The sequence below is a fragment of the Neodiprion virginianus genome, chromosome 3 (genome assembly GCF_021901495.1).
Source record: "Neodiprion virginianus isolate iyNeoVirg1 chromosome 3, iyNeoVirg1.1, whole genome shotgun sequence".
NCBI lineage: Eukaryota > Metazoa > Arthropoda > Insecta > Hymenoptera > Diprionidae > Neodiprion > Neodiprion virginianus.
In genome coordinates this window covers 37,524,093-37,546,457 of record NC_060879.1, presented here as the reverse complement: position 1 = coordinate 37,546,457, position 22,365 = coordinate 37,524,093, and the positions used below count along the sequence as shown (strand labels likewise).

The following is a 22,365-nucleotide window of genomic DNA, read 5'->3' as shown; positions in this document are numbered from 1 at the left end:
TAAACTTTCAAGCATTAAGCTATTGCGAATGCGGATGCGGATATACATTTTCAAATCTGGCGCCATTTCTCTATGACTAAAAGTTAACGGTCGATTGGCCGACAGGTACACCATGCAAGTCGTACGTTACACGTTACCTTCGTTTGCATGTTGTTCCGAAAATTGCCGAGCTGATCCGAACCGAGTCGATAGTTTGTTTGATTAATTTACGACAAAAATTGATAAGAGAAACAAATAAATTTCGAGTTCAGAGTATGATTCAAACGCGAAGACAAACTTTTATATTAAAAGTTCGGTATCAAACTAATATTTTTTGTCTTACTTAATACTATTTTCATAATTTTTAACAAGCAAAATATGAAGTAATCGTGACTTTCACACTTGCAAAATATTCGCACGATATTTGCGAATACGAATATCAGTAAATACGCGAATGCGATCATTCGTTACATCAGTCTTACCTACATATGTCAGACCATCCTAAGTTTTCTTTTTTAACTCACAGCCGATGAATCGTACGAATTTAGATAATTTTTCACTTGAAACACATTCCGTCATTTTCCCCGCATTTTCAAGTATTTCACCTTCAACCTCTCCAGTCGACAAATATTCGTTGCATTACCATTAGGGCCTGTAGTAAACTGGTAAGAAGGGTAGACAAACACGATGAAACCAAAACGGGACACGCACTTAAAATAGTTCAAATCACAGTGTAACGCGTCACGCCTCTAAAGAGAGAAAAAGAGAAAAAGAGAGAGAGAGAGACGCGAATACTGAATGGTATCTTTCAATCTGGTAGGTACTTCAAAAGTTTAATTTTACGAGCCCGAGGTCGATAAGCCAAGTGGATACTATGATACTATTTTTGAAGTGATGTATGTAAGTAACGTAGTAATAACTCGCGAAAGGCACGCAGCATTGATACGCGGTAACATTTCTCTCGAAGTGTACGATATATGAGAAGTAAGTAAGCAAGCAAGTAAGTAAGTAGCTGTATAATAATATCCATCCACGTTCATGGACCCCAACTCCCAAACTCTCCTGTCGGCGAGTTGTTACAGAGATAAGTAACTATCGAATAACTTCTATTGAGTGCGTGTGTGTGTGTGTATAAAAAATATAATAATGACCGTCAGCTTTCTAATAATCTTTAACACGTGATACTTTTAATGCGGTAATTGCTTGCAGGTATACAGTAGACAAGAAATTTTCAAGCGCAAAAAAACTCACATCGTCGGCTGTATAATACCAGTTTTATACGTATATCCCGAGGGTACGTTCACGGGGATAACGTATCGCATGTCTCGTTATCGGCAAAAAATATCTAACGGATCGAACAACGATGTAACAATGAATATCGGATATACGTTACATATACGTACGATACGAATTTGTTGTGCGATTCTATTTTTATTCAACGTTTGTTGCATTCGTTGTGAGTATCAAGTCCGAAATACGATTATACAAAGTTTCGCGTCGAGTGATGAATTCGAAATGGACGAAAACAAAAATATTTGGTAGGTATTCGAGATAATTAAAATTTCACGATACAAGCAATCCCTTGCCTTTGGAATTCCCACGATTACTGGAAACCATCTAACGATTACCCGAACGAGTCATTTATCTCTCGAGCTAGTCTCTTCGAGAGATGAAAATAAATATGGTAAAAATTTTATAGTAATTTCAGAGCACGACAAATTTCCATTCGTTTATTGCAAGAAATAATGACTGTTTACCGTTTGGCTCAATTAACCGTGTCTCATTACGCTGTATGATAAATTGAAGGGTCTGTATATACATACATATATATATATATAAATCATTGGAAGAAATTCTTCCCTAAGCACTACAATAAAAACGTTTTGTCCATTAACCATCCTATACATCATAAATGTACCGTACACATGACGTATTTATTATATTTGAAGAAACGAAATGTTTAAATACATGCAAACGTAGACGAATAATGAAAATAGCTCGGTGAGAGAGAGAGAGAGAGCGAGAAAACGCGCGACGATCGTTTAATCTTGGACTCGGATGTCGCACGGTCCGCAATGTGTAATTCAAAAGTATGCCTGGGCGTGCTTGTATAATATCCGCAGGTCGCACGCTGCACGTCCAACACAACGTGCGTATATCACACGCATCGTATATTAAGAATGATAACGGGCTTTTCGTGTGTTCGTACAAAGCCCGCATTCATTGCACCGCACCGCTGCAAGTCTAAGTTTTATACGTCGGCACGTGGCCAGCATATATTTCTTTTTATCTCTAGCCGTGTATACACGTTGTTATAACCAACGTATACAGCTGGTACAGATATTCCATAACCGCAAACCGTTCAACCGTACATTATAACGTGTAGAGTTTTAAAAGCACGTGCGCAAACCGCTGAACAGTTTCCACGCACGGACTCTTCGACGGTTATAGTTGATAACACGCGTTAAAAAATGCAACGAAACGATCTAAAAATTGTCAAGTGTACCAGGCATATTTACACGTTTGTACCTAATTTTTGCCCCCTTGATTTTCCAAAATTTAGAAAATCGAGGGCACAAATTGTGATTTTCTCTATCGGACTAAAACCAATTGCTAGAGGGTTAAACGTTACGGAATTATTTCATGGTAAATTTTGGAGCTAGGAGTTCAAACGGATACAATAAAAAAAAAAAAAAAAAAAAAGTAGGGTTAATAACTGGGAAAGTAATCAATAACCGGTACGTTTGCGTTGTGGAATCTAGACGAGGACGACGACAAACGAGGGTTTGAGAACCTGCGGAGTTAAAATCTTATACACTCCGGGAGGTAACTTCCGTTAACCAGTGCCTCGGGCGATTTGTTTTTCAAACCGATGCCATGTGATTCAGACTAAACAGCGGCGGACGTTTGACGCGGTGCCTCCGAAATGAATGAAAAAAAGTATACATAAACATGTATGTGTGTAGGTCTTGACATTCCGAAAAGAAAATCATTTTCACCCTCGGTCAAGGTGTGTCTAAGAATCTGGAAGTCTCCGAACTTTCTATAAACTTTTCAGGCCATGATGAGTTGATCTTTTCTCCTACCGTCTTTTCACGCAACATTGCGAGAAATACTCTTTACTTTGGATGAACATTCCTAGGAATTCTAATTACTTCATACTACGATGACCTCGTCCAGATCCTCCTTACGTCGGTAATTGTTAACATGTGACCAAGGTGAGCCGAATCCAACCTAACCCAATCTTGCCACTTGACCGACTTGAAAATGGGCAATAAAGTTGTGCGTTAAACAGAATTTACAATGTTGTTGCCAAACGTGATTTCGTGAGTAACCGATGAGCGGACACGACGAAGGTCGAAATGCCTGAGTGTTATTCGCGCAGAAGACCGAAGTCGATGACTACTAAGGACTTTGGCTAATCACCGCACGGTAGGGACCATTAATTTTCATTAATTTTCTAATACATTCAGGTCTCCCTGCGGATTACAGGATTTTCCTTTAAGGCTACGAAGAGGCTTGAGTTCCCAAATAATACCCTATTATAGAGGTATGAATCGTCGTAGAGTAAGTAACAGCAAAGAAGCTATCGAGGGAAGGCACACCTGCTTCCGTTGTAGATAACTTCAATTCGCTTGCAAGCTGCTGCTGACTGACCCGGTTTTTCTTCGTGATGTTCTTCTTCGTCGTAGCGCTAAATTACAGTCAGCCACGTCAGGGTAGAGTAGATATGTCGCATAGGTAAGTAGGAACGGTAATAACGTGCGAGGACAACTGCGATTACGATGACAGTACGAGGTAAAAACAAAAAAAAACAAAAAAAAAACACGAGTGAACAAGAAACGTACTTGCCAAACTCGAAGGAGACAACACGTTGGTGACATCATTCGATTCGTAGGCGAATACCTTTTTTGCATAGTATAAATAATACTGTTACAACAGCTGAAGCAAGTACGCCGTGTAACAGTGGAGCTTGCGAATTCGTTACGCAAAAATCTCCGTTATACTCAATTAATAATTTCTTAGACAATCGACTCTCGCTACTCATTCTGCGTAATTAACTGCCATGCTGTGTCGACCGGATGAAACGGTAGTTGAAAAAGCCACAGTACAAGCGCCAAGATATCAAGTTATGCTCGCACGGTAGAAGAAGAAGAAGAAGAAGACGAAGAAGAAGAAGAAGAAGAAGAATAAGACGAAAAAGAATCAGCACTAACACGAGCGAACTCATCGGTCGATTGGTTAGTAAAGTAAATATAAATTACATTCGTCATCATCAATCAAGATAAATGAAGACTTTGAAACAGTCAAGAGAATGCTCGATTGTGAAAACTTTGCATTCGCTTTTGACCGGGTATGATATTTAGTTTGATTTTCCTTACAACTTCGCTGTCATTTAAATGGTTTGTACACTTAATGTGTCATCGGTAAAGTAATCCCTTGAACTCGAAAGCCGTTGATATTTATCTGTCCGTTGAGTGGTTATATTGGCACTAAATGCATTACGGTAAATCCAGTGTCTAGGTTTTCCTGCAACTGTGAAACTCAACCGGTTTCTTCCAAATTCGATGCCAAAAGTGCAGATGCATGATTATTTCATACTGGTTAACAAATCGACGAACTTGCGAGAGTGAAATTAGCAAAGATTGTCGTTTATTCTTATCTCGAGCTTGAAAAAACGTAAGAAAAAAGAGACACCGGCAATGGTTCGAATACATCCGCTTCACTCGTTGACAAAAATCAACATATTACAGTCGACCCAACGACGATGGCACGTAACAGATTCGTTGCATTTTTCTTTCTTCTTTGCGTCCAACCTCTGATGCAATTCTTCGCTGTTAACACCCTCCAGAGACATAGTTTAAATAACGATCGAAAGAAAACGGACTGCGTGTAGCATACCTATATCACGTGGGTACATTTCACGTCGTTTCCGGTTCCACCAACCGACCGAATGAACGAACCCGGTGCGTGTCCAAAGGGTCGAGCGAGGAACCTGCTTTTTCGAAGAAATAAAAAAACCCAAGCCGTAGGTATACCAAGACTTGTCGTTAGGTTGTTATGATTGTTATGGCCATTGCGCCACCGCATGCAGGTACTACGAAATGACAACGAGGGAAGGGTTGTCCTTCCATCACGTCGCGACGGTTCGAAAAGTGTCTCCGCACCGGCATCGCAGCAAGGCCCAAAGCCACGCACGAGACTGAAAGCATCAACGGCAAGATCCTCGATTGTTGCGCGTGTGTGTGTATGTACATATAAACTGTAAAGAAGAAACGTAAACGACCTAGCCAAGGCTGGTTTAAAATTCTGGTCACACGGATTCGTCCTGAGACTTTCCCCGCAATGGTGTTTAGGCGGTGGCTACAGAAGCGACGTTACATTCAACGCCGTAAGAGTGATTCGATCGAAGCGTGTACGAGTACCTTCCAAATGGTGTACCCAACCAGTCAAATAACGCGTAATGAACCCGCGAAGGTACGAGTAGAGATCATCGTCGGTATGAAGTAACCCGTACTTGATGTATGCTGAGTATGGAGTTTCCATACCTGGGAATGGTAGCGAAACACATCGACGGATCGGACATTATTGATGGGCAAAGGCTGGAATGGAATGGAATTAAAAACTTTCAAAGATTATCATCTGATTGCACTGCATCAAAAATTGATTTCTTTTTTTCACCGCGACATGAACACCTTTTCGTTTTACAAATGTTGAAAACTCATATCTTGGATTAAAAATGATATCTAGATAATCGAGCCTCCGTCACGAATAAGTGAAATATTGGACTTCCAAGATATTTTACGTACGAAAGAAAACAATTGTGCGTAAATGAGGTTGAAATAATTCAAAAGTGCAAAGATATAACGTTAATCAAAATACCATGCAATTGAGATAGAAGAAATAAACAAGCCCCTTCCGTTCCCACTTCTATAATAAACTCCGTACCTGAAAAAGTTACAAATTGCCGGCCCTGGTAGAAACCAGTCGAGCAATGACAGTATCAGCGGCACTCGAACGTTCAGCACTGTGTCTGAACATCGCGCACAGAAATCAAAGTGATGACGTATAGATGCGTCATGATGAATAATGAACATGAATAATCCCTCCAACCGCACAGTGCCGACAAGGTTTGGTAAATGGAATCGCCCAAATTAACGCCCATACTTGTATCCTATCACGACATGATACCTCTAATTGCGGACAATTGTCACCGTTTTGAATTAGAAAAGAAATTCGTCGTTTATACCGAACGTGAACGGTCTCTTCAATAATTTGTTGTGTAAAATTTCTACTTATAGATAAGTACTTTATTTCGTACGTTAACTTTAGCCGGAAACACGCTGTATTTTATTCGTTATCGGTAACGATATCGCGATATCGATTTCGTACCGGGTGTTCAAATATAAAACACCTATGATTGACAATTACATCAATTTTCGCTTTCGAAGCCGTAATAGAAAGTCGGTATTCAACTAACTTTGAATAAATTTTTTCCAGTTAGATGGCTCTGTTTAACATTCGGTGAAAGATTCCAGTCCCCTGGATCTCCATTCGAAAAGTTCGTGATTTCACGCAAGAAATCCGAACATTGTTACACTCTTACCGTTCTACGCCAGGTATTTCCGGCATGCGTTATATTTAATGACCAGATGAGCAGATTTTCACGGTCAAGTTATTCGGCGAAATGTTCGTTGATAAGTGAAACTTGAAGTGAAAATCCGCTCAAGTTTCAATTTCATCGTCTCAAAGTCAACATCCATACGGTATTTAATTCCTGTATAACATATGCACAGGATTACAAGCGTATCGTCGGTGCATTCGCATAATTCAACAAGCTGCGTTAGTCATATTACAAAATTCCAGCCGATTGAGAATATCCTTGAAAACTGATAACGAAGCTGAAAATAAAAACACAACAGCGCAGCCTTACTGCGGGCTTTGTTAAATAGGCTAAAAATACTGCAGGTTAATACATAAAAATGGTTCAATCATTAATCATATGTGAGACTACAACTAAAAAAAAAAAAAAAAAAAAAGCCGAGTTAACTCGACGATACGTGTCGCATGGCCGTCTCTATATGTATATATGTATGTTTTCTTCGTGCGTATGCAAACTGTGTACGAAAGCTTCCGAAGTTGTTCATTTTGACATTAAATTCGGTTGAAAACTGTTTTAGAATTTTTTCAAACTGACTTGCGTCAACGTGTGAAAACGGCTCGAAAATTCTATCATTTAAGAATAATTATATTAAAATGAGTGACAGAAAAAAGAGAAGAAAAAAAAATAACAAAAAACTGTCATCTGTAAAATGATCGCTGGAATCAATTGAAAAGATACTCTGTGTCGAGAACAGAGGCGCGACGAATGACTGCGGTTGAGACGGCGAGTTATCAATTCTGAAATTGGTGGAGCAGCAAAGAAAAGAAAGGCACGTATAACAATTGCCTAAATTGCTTAATTCGTCGATAATTGTGGCAAGTAATACGAATGATACTCTGGATTGTACGGCAAGCCAGATTGAAAAAAATTTATTATTTAACGGACTACTTCTTTCTATTCTTCTCACAGCAATGATAGTTTGTTAATTTGTAATTACAGCCGTCGCAGCAGGAAACACGAGCAAAAAACGCAAATGTCTGTTTCGTGGTTTATTTTTAAGGATCTTGTCCGAGTTCCGTATTTTATACGTATAATATTATAATCGCTTAATTACGCAGCCAGTTTGAAAATCTTTAAATTTCGTCATCATTTTTTTTTTCCAATCCATTGTCGGTTATAAAAACAGATGATTAGTTGAAGTTATAAACATCGATGTATGTATGCATATAAATGAAAAAAAGAAAAGAATTTTTTCACACCATGCCGAATTAATGTACAACATCGATAGCTTTTTGACGTATGTTCGATACCGGAATAGTTACCGAGATCTGTTGGTATATTTATTGCTTCAACATCGTAAATAACGTCAAGTAATTTCAAGTTATTTCGTTTGTTGTTTCTTTTTTCTCGTTCAATAGCTCGATAAAAATGGATGATCAAAAAATGATACTAAGATTCTATACTAAATATATGTATGTTATTGAAAACCGTTGCGAAGTATTAATTTGAAAAGCAACATCTATTATCTCTAATGAAACGAGACTTGAGATATACACATTTTGTATCGGATCTACAACGTATGACTAGAATTAGAAGAGTGAAAACAACAACAAAATTTAAGGAAAAAAAAAAAAAGAAAAAAGAAAATGAAAATTCTAACAAAGCAACGCACCAAAATCCACTCGTTTACACATATAGAGATCATGAGACAAGAAATCAGCGTGTGTATTTCTCTGCCAGCAACACCTACCGTGAGCCTCGATGAACATGGCCCAACAACCCCAGCAAGCCTGCGAGTTTGCCGCTGAGCTTTGTTGGTCCAGTTCTTCGTCTTTGGCGATAGTTTTTCCATATCCATTAGGAGAGGCTGCGCCGTTCTGACCTTTGAACTTTGACAAGGATTCCTCGTAGCCGTGCTGAGAGCGCTGCTCGCGATGATGCTCGGCTATCGTGTCCGCAGGATCAAAGCCGAGACGTTCCTTGTAGTAAGCCTGCGTCGACATGGCTTCACTTCTATTCGTATTACTTTCGTGTCAACTGGATAATTCACGATGTCGACACACTCGAATGATAATTCTCGTTTGGAATGAACGGACGAACGATCATCGAAACATCGTTCGGTCCTCGGGATTTATTCGCGCACACTTGCAGCAAGACTTTTTCTTTCTTATTCGTTACACACTTTTGATTGTGAATATTTTTACCGTATTCGTCGACGCGGAATACACTTTGATTATTTCGACTTTTAGTTTCGTTTGTTAGAAAAATTTTAATTCTTCTTGTTTTTTTTATTTTAATTTTTTTTTTTCAAATTATTCTATCCGTTTTAAAATTCGTTGCGTTGCAGGCGAAGGACAGTTTATTATACGCGTATATTTTTATAATTTTTCTTTATATTATTATTGTTCTTGTTATTATTATTACGATTAATAAGCGTTGCCAAGTATGTTGTAATTATGTGTAGATATATATATATATATTAATTTCTTCTTTTTCCTTCTCTAGTTTTAATACTGCCTTAAACAATTGCAAATTATTCTCTGTTACACGATTGAAGATTTTTTTTTTTTTTTTCTATATCAATTTAACAACTACGTATAATATAAGAAATTTTGTGGTAACTGAGGAGATGATGATTGAAAAAAATCCTTGACTAAAGTAGATTGTGCCTTTCCTTTTGTTTCACTCGATTCGTATTTCATCAATCGTAAATCACACTTCGGTTATTACAAGGTACTGCAAAATTTTCGGGGTAATTAAAAATTTATGCAATACTAGCAGAACGACGTGTGTTTAGTTTACAAGATTTCTTGATTCTTTCGATTTTTTCCTACTTCAGATTAGTCGTAGATTACGTCTGGCTTTTTTCCTGTTATTATTATTTTTCTTCTTTTTCCTCGTATATCGTTTTCTCTTTGCTGGTAGTTAACAGAATTACATATAAAGATAAATATTACAAACTTTTCTTCACGGGGGTTTTTTTGGCGAATAAAAGTTTGCACAGGTCGTCGCAGGTTGTTCGTTGTTAATTGTTTAGGTGTGTATAGTTTCTGATTATTTTCTTTTTCTTTTTATATTTTTCGTTAATTCGTTAATTACTATGGATCGTTTTCTTTCGCGTTACTGTTTCTCCTATCAATATGTATGTATATCATTAATATGTTCCTCTATTAATAATCCGTTGAATATTCCAACTTGACGGTGTAATTATGGCACTTTTTTCCAACAATTCACGAGGATAACTGTATAATCTTTCTTGCTGTAACAACAGGGTATCCAATTCTTCGTATATACTTTTCCTACTCTCTCTTTCTCTCTCTCTTTCTCTTTCACTTTTGCCCAACTTGGAAAAACCTCCGGTAGAAATTATTACGTTATAATGTTTATATGTTATTCTTGTTGTTGTTATTATTGTTATTATAGTATTATTACGACACAAAGTCTTGGCGGCGATGCGGCAAACCGTTGCGTTTCAACGTCTCTGTAATATATGAGTGTGTATATATATATACATATATATGTATATATTTCCCCAAATCTTTTTCACAACAATTTCCCGCGCGTTCTTCTCCCGTCGAATCTTATCTCGGATTGCGTGCACGTGTGCGATTTTTCTTACGATGATCAGCGGCTGTGACGCGACGACGTCTCACTTGACACTGTTCGAACGAAAAGGAGAAATATAAATAATAAGAGACACAGAGCGAAAGGATGAATGTACGAGTGGCTGGATGAGAACAGGGGGCGAAGTGGAATTGGTCATGATTCTCCTGGAGCGAATATGGAAAAACTTGGGGCGATTCGACAGTTCAACCAACGACATCGACGTTAAGTTCTCCCCGATTTCACGATTCAAATTCTTTATTGTGGATTCAGAGGTTGCACAGCGCATATTTCGATTCTCCTCACGTCCGTCTAATGTGTAATCTGTAAAACCGTCGTTCCCGATACAGCGTTGATCTTAGTTTGAAGTTGTAATAAAACAAAATAACTCAACCGTGACGAAAACTAATTTCTAAATTGGAAACGAATCCGCGTTTAAAACCTTACTACACCTATACTCGAGTATATTATGCATACCTTTTACCTGGTGAAACAAATTTTTATTCAAGTATGCTGTGCAATGTTTAAACAACTGCAACGCGACACACATTTGAAACATGCAAATAGTGAAATTGACTAACGAGAAATTTGACATTACTGTAAATATGAAGAATCGAAACATTTGAAATGCGATATGAAATAACGGCAGTTTATGTGCAAAGGTGAATCAATGGAAGTCGTTGAAAATTCTATCAAAATAGAAATAGAAACTAAAGGAAACAAAGAAACAAATAAATAAACGTCGAGAACGGAATTTAAAAAGACGATGAAAAAAAGGGCGCGTCTCGATCGAACGAGAGGTGAAAACTGACCTGTCCCAACGTAAAATCCTTCGGTATCCAAAAGTAGAACAACACTCGATTTACACGTTATTATTAAATATCATCGTCGCACTAAAAATTCCTTTCAATGCTCCAATCGTATAAATTCAACCGGATAAAACGTCGACCGCTAATGTAAATAAAATTTGATCAAAGAACTGAGGAAGCGATACTCGATACAAAAAAAAAAAAGTATGTGTATACATACACACACATATATATATGTATAAAATATAAGCGACCGAAAGGCAATGAATGAACGAACGAATGGGTGAAAAATTCGCGCGAGCGATTCGCCGCAGCTGACTGAAGAATTAGGCGTCGAGCGAAGTGACGTCGAGCGAGTGTGCCGAGTGAATAATGTCTCTAAGGCGATGCATGCGGATCTCGAGCGAGGCTCGCCGAGGACTCGCTGAGGACTGGCCGTAGGTCGCGTGGTCGGAACACCCAGAACCTCCTCTGAGGCACACGAGGAACAGGATCCCCCATATGGTAATACCCGGACGAACGGTGTGTGGGTGTGGGTGAGCGAGTGTGAGAGGGAGGGAGGGAGGGAGAGAGGGAGGGAGAGAGGGAGGGAGGGAGAGAGAGAGAGAGAGAGAGAGAAGGGGGGCAGATATGGTTTTATCACGCGCACGCGGTTTTCTTCCAGCGTGCGTATTATGGGAAGATTTCTTTTCCGACAGGCGCGGTTTTAACTGTAATTAAATTTGCACTATATATTGCAATATATATATATACATCGTATATTTTGTACATACATATAATACATGATTGCGAAATCAGAGTTTTCCACGTTTTTCTCGTATCGCTGCGTTGCGGTTCGGACTGTAATACCGATAACGTTGTTTTATCGTAGTGTAGAATGTTTATGAATATTTGGATTCGATTCGAGAAACGGGTGACGATTGAAATGGAAAATTAAAAAACACTGCAAGTCCCGCTTTCCGACTTCACGAGCAAAAAAATAATTACACAGCTAAGAAGAAACGGTTTTTCTTCTACTTTTTTAAATCATTATTGGTGCCAGGCGTGATTACAGCCTTTTGCGATTTTCCTCTTCAATTATAGAGAAAGAGGTGGATTCGTTATTTATCAAGAGAAACGACGACGTATCGAACATGCGGTGAACGGTGCGAATAAATTCTGGGATGCGTTGCAGGTTTTGAGAAATTTGCTACACACGTAAGTATGCGGGTTTTACACCGAATCATTACACATCGGTGGATTAAAATAAATTTTATGTATTTTCTATCCACTGTGAAATGTGGATAATTTTGTTGCGACATTGAAAAAAACGTTCAATAAATTTATGAATAATTAATTACAACGAATGTGCATTGATCAATATTTATTTTTAAACACAACATTTGTTTGCTTCATTTTGAAGAATTTCGGTTCAACAACTTCGTCGAAAAATCCGATTGCAAAAATAAAAACAAATATTAACGTTTTTCGTTTCAAGCCTCAATTCAATCTCTCAAATATTATCCTGCTATTGTTCAATGTGAAAAATATTTATCGTTGTAACTAATTATTATCTACAGACAGCATATTACACATAGTTGAAAAATTGAGCAATATTAGTGAATACAATGAGATTTGAAATTCCTCGATTTTTCTATTCGATTTCATAGTTGACAGTCAATTTTTGTTCCCCCAGCTCTGTATGTTCAATGATTTATGAATGTAAAAATAAAATTGTCTTCTGGGATGATAAAAGAAAATGTATGATACGCAAAATTGGAATTCAGATTCCACGAATAACTAGGTAAAAGGACAGTCTTTCTTATCCATTTATTTATTATCGTATCTCATTCGTAACATTTTTGAGATATAAAAAAAAATAATACCGATAATCGATAATTCGAGTTATTACGAACGGCATAGGTGAACCGGTATGCGGATAAATCGTAGCATAATTACTATATTTCAGTGCATAAAGTTTCCCTTCACCTTTGAATTAGACCTAGCGGATACCAGTCGATAAAATAAACGGACTGTGTAATCAAGAAGTACGGGTTTCAGGAGTCTGCGACGTGTCTCACAGATTTCTAACGTGTATTCCGTACCAATACCGGCAAAGTTTGACAGACTTACGTAGGTACAGAGCAAGCTACCTACGTATGCCTCGTTAAATACGAGTCTAAGCATAATCGTCTAAATACCGTGCCCGCAACACTTCGAGAATATAAATTATACGTGCATACGAGCGTAATGCAGTTTGTCGACAAGCGCGTTTCAAAATTTTCTTACAAGCCAGCCAGCTTCCTCTTAAAGAAACGGCAAACTTGGACCAGAGGTACGATATTTCGGAGAGCATCGTATATACATTACGCATACGCTGTAATATAACGGTTATGCGGAAGTTAAAAGGGCGGTGGGAGGGGGAATAAAGATGAAATAAATTTTTGATAAAAAAAAATTATTAGACAAATCGAAACTCGTTGACCTACAGCTCGTATTATATCTTCGGAATAATTTTCTTGACCAGTTTCTTACACGCGATGCTGATGAACTAAGCATGAGGAAATATGAGAAAAGAATCGAAACGGACTGGACTTTTATTCCTCTTTATTACCGCATTCTGCAATACATGTATAATATTGTATACCTATTACGGTAACTCATTTTTCACTTTTTTTTTTTTAAGGTGCTACTCGAAAAATATGTGAAAAATATTGAAAAAAATTTTGTCACAAAACCAAGAGATGGTAGAAAAATATTTACAAGTCGCTACCAATCGTTGAAACATTTTTTATTTATTTTTTCTTGTTTTTGCTGTGCACACCTTACGGACTTGTAATTATATATTAATTTGTTTTTTTCGTATCGCGATCCAATCAATCTTTCACCAATCAACATCAAACAGCGCCTAACAATTCCGCAGTTCGCTGTTCTCGCATTTTATCCGAAAGATTAATCATCTCGATGAAATTTGGATAATAGTTTCTGTTACCGAAAGAAATGATTTTTATAAACAATGATTAATTGGACCACGATACGAGAATAATAAACTAACATGTTATATATAATTCCGTAAGGTGTAGACATGAAAATAAATAAGCAATATTTCAATAATTGTTAGCTACCTCTAAATATTTTAAAAAGTTAAAAAATAAGTCACCCTAAGGCTAAATCACGCTGGAATAGAAGTTCATTCAAGACATCGAGAATTACGACCGCGCGTTAAACGCAGTCCCAAGTTCGGTGTTGCGAATTGTACGACTTGGTTTTTTCCAGGAAGGATTTTGCCAACGTCAAAAAGGAGACTGGCAATTAGCCGAAGGAGTAATACGACTGACAGAGTCGTTGGTCAACGGATATTTCTGCACGAGTGCTTACAGTAGCAGGTAGGAAATTTGCCGATTCGGTCATTCCCAAAATGCGAAATGGGCGTAGAGGACTTTGAATTGATTGTTATTACTAACTCGACATATAATTTTCGGTTGTCGGAAAATTTTGTCGCGGTACATAAATTGAGAGACTACACTTGCAGCAATATTGAAATTAAACGACTGATAGTCGTGCAGCAATATTCAAATCACGGGAATAACTGTTCAACGAAAATTAACTATTCTAATTTTCACCATCGTTTTTATACATCAGAAAACAAGTACCGGTGTAACGATATGTATTTTTATGACTCGACTGGAGAAAATGTTGTTTTTATTTTTCTTTTTTTTAAACACGACTGCTGCAGGTAATATTTAAAATTCTGCAAGTTACCGGAACGACATATGAAAGGCGTATAATTAAAGTGTTGTTTAAATATACGATGATATCGATGAAGTAAAGAGAATTCGCAATTCCGTGAAAAGCTTTCTCACACTTCAGCAATTCAATATGAATAATAGATGGAGGCGAACGTTCTCAAAATTCACCTTTTAACTATACTTATTTATAAAAATTCCTGAAATATTTCACAGATGGAATATTAATAATCTGAACAGTCAACAATAATACACATTAACATTATGCTTATGATATGGAAACGGTATCTGTCTAATTGTATTTCTCGAAACTAAGTTCCCAGGTGAAAAGTTCATCAGGCAAGTGTAAACAGCTCTTCGTGTATTATCTTGAAAATTAAACGGCGAAGGTCCGCCCGTACTTGAAGATCATGTCATCGAAGTTGAACTCTGAGAATCTAGTGCTCATTGTCAGGTAATTGAAAACCTCTGACTATTAATTAAAGTGCCGCTTTATTGAACAGAGTCGAAAACGAACGAAGTGTGGTGAAGTGGATTTTCGGATTCAAATTTCGTCCGAAAGGAAACTGCCAGTGTGCACGAAGAGGAAGATCGGATTACCAAAAACTTCAAACTCGGTAAATGATCGTACGATAAAATATAAAAAAAAAAAAAAAAAAAATTAAAACTAAAACTCAGGGTAGGTATAAATATAAGCTTTTTATCCGACAAGTACGATCGATTTAACGTTGGAATATTTTCTAGTCACGGTAAAAGTTCGCGTGAAATATCGCGAGAAAGAGTGGAGATAAAAAGTACAGAAAGATCTAAAAATTGATAGACTAGAGTATCGAATTTTTAAAGCGAAAGCCTAATTCATAAAATTTAAAAATGTTGAAAGTAGAAGTATGAAAAAGTAAAAGAATAGAAAGGTCGGAGCAAAAAATGATGAACTTTAAAAAATTTTCCGAATACGATTTTTACGTCTATAAAAATTCGATATTCCGATCATTCTGTCAATCGATAATTCCAGTTTTTCACCCCTACCCGTGAGAAAATTCAATAGTCATAAACAGCAATTGATCTCTCCTCACGTAATTCGGTGACTCGATCAAAATTCTTCTTCGTACAACGTTAGCTAATTCCTGTATTAAAAACAAACAGCATTGAATCGCTGTTCGCTCGAAGTCGATCTCGTTTGAAAGTTCAAATATTAAACAGCAAATCGGCCGGTGATTAAATCTGTTAAAAATTATACAGGATCGATCCATAGCACGATTCGTGTACCAAAAGTGAACAGCAACTTCTGCCTCGCACTTCGAGCGTCGAACAGGCACTTTGAACACTCGTTCCCTGGGCACATTATAATCTGCACAATTCTATTTTCTATGCTGCTATACGTCTAGAAGTTTGTACAACGGCTAGGGATAGAGTCTTACTTCGCTGCGGATGTACGACGTCGAGGCTTGTTGCATATCTATAGATAGATCCCTCCCTCCCTCTCTCTCTCTCTCTCTCTCTCTTTCTCTCTCCCGATATATACATATGTAAAATGTATACAGGGTAGGTATCTACTTACATACATATATGTATATATGTATACCTTTTCCGGAGACTTTGCTAAGGAATTATAATGAAGGTGCGGTTGAAATTTGCGAAGATGTCTAATCGATTTTAACCGCGACGTCGTTCGTAACAGACGAAGACGATTCCCGCTGTAAAAGTCGCGTAACTACGCACGTTGACTTGGCGGAAAATGGAGATTTGACACGTGCAGAAGTTACGGCAGAAAACGAGTATACGCTCAGATTTTTATTTCCGTTGAGCGTAGGTTAAAGATAAACTTGCGTACCTACATCGTCATCTGGGAGAAAATTATTTGATAATTCTTGGCAGACGCGTAATAATCGTACTAAACGTGTCGCGGAATATAAAGAAGCTGAAAATTCCATGCCAATTTTTTTTCCCTCAACTCTTGGTTTTTTTTTTTTTTTTGTTTTTTTTCGAGTGTGAGATAACCTGAGCAGGTATTTTTGGAACGGTGCCACAAATTGACTTTAATACGTAGGATATACGATGACTGGTTTCAAAGGTTAACGAACCCAATTGTTTGGGAAAAAAGTGTCTCGAGCTAACGACACTTTTACCTCGATGGTGCCAATTGCAATAAAATTACATGCTTCTCGCAAATTCAGAAAGTTTTTCCTCTTTCGCGACATCGAACTAAGTATAGTCCACGATGATCAAACTCCCTCAAGACGATAATGTAAATAGATATTCTAGCTTGATTTGAATTTTGTAAACGGGAGGGAAAAGAATAAATAAATAAAAATAGAATGGCGCAATTTCCCTATCATTCGCACATCGTTGACCAGTGGCCACGTGCTCGGAGAGGAAGGTGGATAAACGAGTATTCTACCTATAACATACACAGGTGAATAAAAGTACGCGTGTAGAGCGTGTCGAGGCGTTATTCCTTCGCCACTTACCGGGTGGTCGACGATGCAAAGATGAAATGTACAGAGATTCGCGTTGACTTCTTTCAAGTACCGTTGTTTCTTCTCGCTTGCAGTATACGCGTGATATAACACAGGTATGTAATACCGGCGAGACTTGAAACAGTCACGGTATTACCGCGATTTTTTGGCTCTCAAACACCGCTGCACCGTTTATCGTTGAATTTTGTAATGAAATTGAGAAAAAAAAAGACTGATTACAGAGTTTCAAATTCGGTTATAACTTTGACAAGAATTCAGAACCGTGATACCCAAGTTTCATTTTCCGTAGAAGAAATAGATACCGAAGCACGCATCCGCGAGATGGATGATTTGAATTTAGGAGTTGGAAAATAAAAAAAGAAAAAGAAGACTATCGCTGAGATGAAATTCGAACACTAATCGTCAAAAACATTTTTTTTTCTTCTCATATATAAAGATTCTAGAATATGAATCTTTTAGAACGTGGTAAAGAATTTCATTTCTCTAATAAACAACGTGCCAAAGATAAACTGAGTGAAAAATTGCAAGTATGCTTTTGCGGAGAGAGAAAGAGAGAGTGAAAAAAAATAAAAGAATAGAACCTGTACAAGAATCTCGGCTTGCGGAGAAGACGAGGTGTCGTTACTCTGAATATAACGAAACCGCGGTACGACATACGCACGGGTGGCATGAAAAGTGTGATGCGAAGTTGAATGCCTTGGCCTAGTTTATCCGGATTTCATTTCGCGTCACACCGCGAAGAGTCACAAAAGATCTGCCTTTACGCGGGGATGTTGAACGCAAATCTTTGTGCGGATTATTGCGCGTTCTGAAAATAATAAATTGCAGAAGCTCGCGCGTTTGCGTCACCCGTTAAATTCGAAAAAGTACCGGCCGGCTTGCCGGTTTAATGAATGAATGAAAATTTTTCAATTACATTTCCCCTTCGTCTAAATATACACGTACATATATACGTGGTGTACCATAACTTATGTCGCTGGGAGCGTTTAAACGCGTATAAGGTGGTAGAGAGAGCGTCGCAATAATTGCTAGACGTGAACGAACGAACGAACGAACGAACGAAAGGGGAGAACGAAAATAAGGAGGCATATGAGCTTCGGCTTGTGCAGGAAGCTTGCGGGCGGCAGCAAAAATATACTTACGCATCTACAAGTTCGAGGCAAACGAAGAAGAAAAGAGACCGGAATAAAAGGGGGGAAAACGAAAAACAAAGAAGATGAGAGGAAAAAAAGGGGGGATGAAAAAGAAGAAGAAAAAGGAAAGGGACAAAAAAAAAAAACAACTTCAGACGAGAATTGAGCTCTCCGATTCAACGTAATTAACCAGAACTTCGTTAATGAATAGGCTGTCGCTAATTACCGGTCTTAAAACCGGAGCGGCGAAACAAGAGGGGAAAAAAAAAAAAAAAAAAAAACACCGACAACAATAACAATAATAATAATAACTACCGAGAGAAGGATGGAAGAGAAAAAGAAAAGAAACCCTTCGGCAAATATCGCCAAAGTTGCACGCAACATCCGAGGCAAGCAATAATCATCAAGAAAAAAAAAAAAAATTCGTTAATTTTCTTCGTCGTCGTATAAATTGATATGTAAAATCACGACTCGCGACCAAAAAAAATCGGTTATTGTCAACGCATTATGCGGCCAGTTTTATCGCGTACGACGTACAGGACGCAAGAAATTCCACTTTATTTTTAGCAAAGCGCTTGAATATGTAAAATTGACAAAAAGAAAGATGTAATTGGCGAGTGATTCCTCAAGTAAACTGGCAATATAAAAATGCATAAAAAACAAGCGCGGCCAATATCACTTCGGGACAACGATATGTTTGATGAATAAATATATATCATACGTATAATCGATTTAACAATTTAGAGTATGTAATAATGTGAGCCCGACTAATTTTCGTCGATAACAATGGATAAAAGGTGCGTATAAAACGCGAGTAACAACGCCGCGTGCCAGAATTTATTCGCAACCAATGACAAGGAAGTCGTATCCAAGCTTCGACGATTTCGCACTTATGTTACAATATAACGTGTTGACGAGTATAAAAGTCATACCGTACATTGATTAATAAAACGCGTGCAACGCGATTCGATTCTTTTACCTACTAGTCGAGGAAATAAAGCACTAAAAACGGCCCTACTGTCGATTTTTTGAGCAGTAAGACGGATTTTAATGCGGTTTTTTGCATTCGCTTCGTAAGAGCGCCTACAAACTTTGTGAACTAAATTGATTAATTAATTTTTTGAAAATGCATTACGGCATTAATAATATGCATTTTGCAAGAGCACTTCCAAGAGACACTAAATAAAAAATTTGCTACTCGGGGGTTGTTGGGGTCGCTGAACACGAATATCGCCACGGCAACCGTCTCCGAGGTACCTGGTGCCCAGGGTGGACAGTATCAACGTCTTCTCCTAGAGTTTTGGCGAAAATTGTGATCGAATTTGTGATTGAATTAAGAACAATATACTTTAATTGAGGTAAAAATGATAATACTCAGGATAATTCCAGAAAAAGACGTTGAAACGTTCACCCTGGGCACCACGTACCTCGGAGACGGTTGCCGTGGCGATATTCGTGTTCAGCGACCCCAAAAACCCCCGAGTAGCAAATTTTTTATTTAGTGTCTCTTGGAAGTGCACTTGCAAAATGCATATTATTAATGCCATAATGCATTTTCAAAAAATTAATTAATCAATTTAGTTCACAAAGTTTGTAGGCGCTCTTACGAAGCGAATGCAAAAAACCGCATTAAAATCCGTCTTACTGCTCAAAAAATCGACAGTCCATTGCTTTATTTCCTCGACTACTACGTTCCACGTGTACCTGTAAGAAGCTACCGATCTATGCGAATCACGCTATAAGCTGCTTACGGAGAGGATTCAGCGTAACAAATTATACACAAAGACAACATTTGGCAAATTTACAAGTTTCGCGCGAAGGATCCTACTAATCGTAACAACAATCGTAATCATATATATATATATATATATGTATAAATTGCAACAGATACGGATACGTATCCGCGTATATCGATTGACCAAATCGAATTCCTCTATGTGCAGCCATGGGACAGGGATAGGGTATCGCAATTCGATAACGTTGACTGGATCGCAACGACGAATAAGGTCCAAGATGGAAATCGTCGAGAAATCGAGGCATGCGGATTGTGCGAGATCGAGGATGAAATAGAATCCGCTGGACGAAGGCGATCCGAGCGCCTCGAAAGAGTCGGGTCCCTGTTACACCGATTCGTCGGGACGACGATGATGGGGGGGAGGAACCGGTCCTGATCCTCGTCGACGGGCACCTCCTAGACCCGGCATAACGCGCGCGTAAGACAAGCAACGGACCAGCGGCATTCTTGGGCTGCATAACGGGTCCGGACCCCGCCAATCTTGAATCATCAGACGCCGCAAGCCCGACTTTAAGCCGGTGTTAAGACCCCGCCCGATTTAAATAACGCGAGGAATAAATCGAAGAGAATTTTTAATTCAACGAATTTTCCGTTCTCGCGCTGCAGGTTACAAGTTTAGAGAATAAAAAAGAAAAAAAGAATATTATTCAATTCGAATTTCGAACTACGAGGTCAGGTTCGTGATTGACGATTTCAAAGCCCTCGCATAACATGTTACGTGAAAATCTTACAATTTTTTATTTCAATTTGAACCACTATTACGGATCAACCATCACAGATTTAAGAAGTCTGATATTGGATTCGTTGTCGATTATCCGAAACACCTCCGCCTACCAATTTTTAGCAAAGTTGAAATATTTTTAGAATTTTTCCCCCACTATTTTGGATTTTGCGATCTCACTTCAGATTCGCGCGGAACCGACCAAAAAACCGACGAATACCAAATTTCGTAAATATCCAACCGTTTTTAGTTCTTCTTTATTTACTTTTTACAAATGTTTTCCTCGATAGTGGATAACTTATATGCACGCGTTACAACTGCGCTATAATATAAGATTTCTCATATGAATTTAAAATAATTCACGGAGTATCCGATAAGCGCGTAAAACGAACGCAGAAACATTACAATCGGATTGAAAACAGCACCATTTCATCATATAAAACATTTTAATACAATAAAACCATGCCCTCAAATTTTCTAAGATTCATTTCTGTAATTACAGAATAAGAAAGTTGTTTTATTCGCGTTAACTTATATCATCAGCACAAGTAACGTCCCTCAAGATTTTTCAAATGTTTTCTTTCCCCCTCTTTTTCTAACTTTCGGTCCAGGCGATACCGTCCATACGTCCTTAAGCCAACTGATGGATTTCAATTTGCAAAACCTGAATTTCGTTTCATTTACAACAAAATATTTATCCGGCAGTTGTAAACAAGATTTCTCAAGGGCGTTCAGCCCCTCGGGATGCTAATGACGACTGGCGCAAAGATACGAGTATAATAATCAATGTTGAGATGTTCATTAATTATCGTTATTTCCGACTGTTGCAAATGCGGAATATTCGCCGCGCAATTTGTACGATACAAAATCAAAGAAAGATTTATTCGTCTGTTATTATTCTTCTTCTTTAATTAATCTCGTCAAGTCCCAGATTTGTAATAAAAACTTATGACAATAAAGAAGATTATTAAGATTTATTATACATATATATATAAATTATGCCTCAAAGATATTTTCACAAAGATCGTTATGATCAATCTCTGATGAGGCAGCTGTATGCTGTCGTTAGTTTCAGCAGATTCATCATTCCTTTGTTAAACAAATAAATATTTGATTACGTTACGTTATTTACCGGCAATCTGGTTTATACCTGTTATTCTGTTCTTTCTTTTTCTCTTTCTCTCTCTCTCTCTCTCTCGTCATCTATCTTTTCTGGTTAAACATATGATAATAATAATAATAATAACAATAATAAAACGAAATTTATTTCAGTCTACGTACCAAACCTATACCTACACCTAAATTTGAAAGAATTTTGTCATTCTTATTTCAATTCCAACTCGAGAACACTTGAGCGTCGGAGAAACATTTCTTCGTTGCTTTTCGCGCACATTACATAGGTATAATTATTCAGACTTTAAAGAGACAGGTATATCATGTAAAGGTACGTAAATACACGGATCGTCTTCAAGATGAAAATTTCATCCGTTATCGAAGCAATGTTACGTAAATTATACGT

At 37.8% G+C, this 22,365-nt stretch overlaps 1 protein-coding gene across 11 annotated transcripts in view; it reads right to left on the bottom strand.

Annotated features, from left to right (window-relative positions):
• Window positions 1–22,365, bottom strand: part of LOC124300175 (microtubule-actin cross-linking factor 1) — a 173,204-nt gene that overhangs the window by 102,389 nt on the left and 48,450 nt on the right. For 2 of the 11 annotated variants that reach the window (XM_046753910.1, XM_046753915.1), the window contains exon 1: window positions 8,334–8,463. The exons of 8 other annotated variants lie outside the window; for them this stretch is intronic. In XM_046753910.1, coding sequence (XP_046609866.1) covers window positions 8,334–8,352 — 19 coding nt within the window. In that variant the 5' untranslated portion in view covers window positions 8,353–8,463. One more of the 11 variants, XM_046753909.1, reaches the window with a different exon arrangement.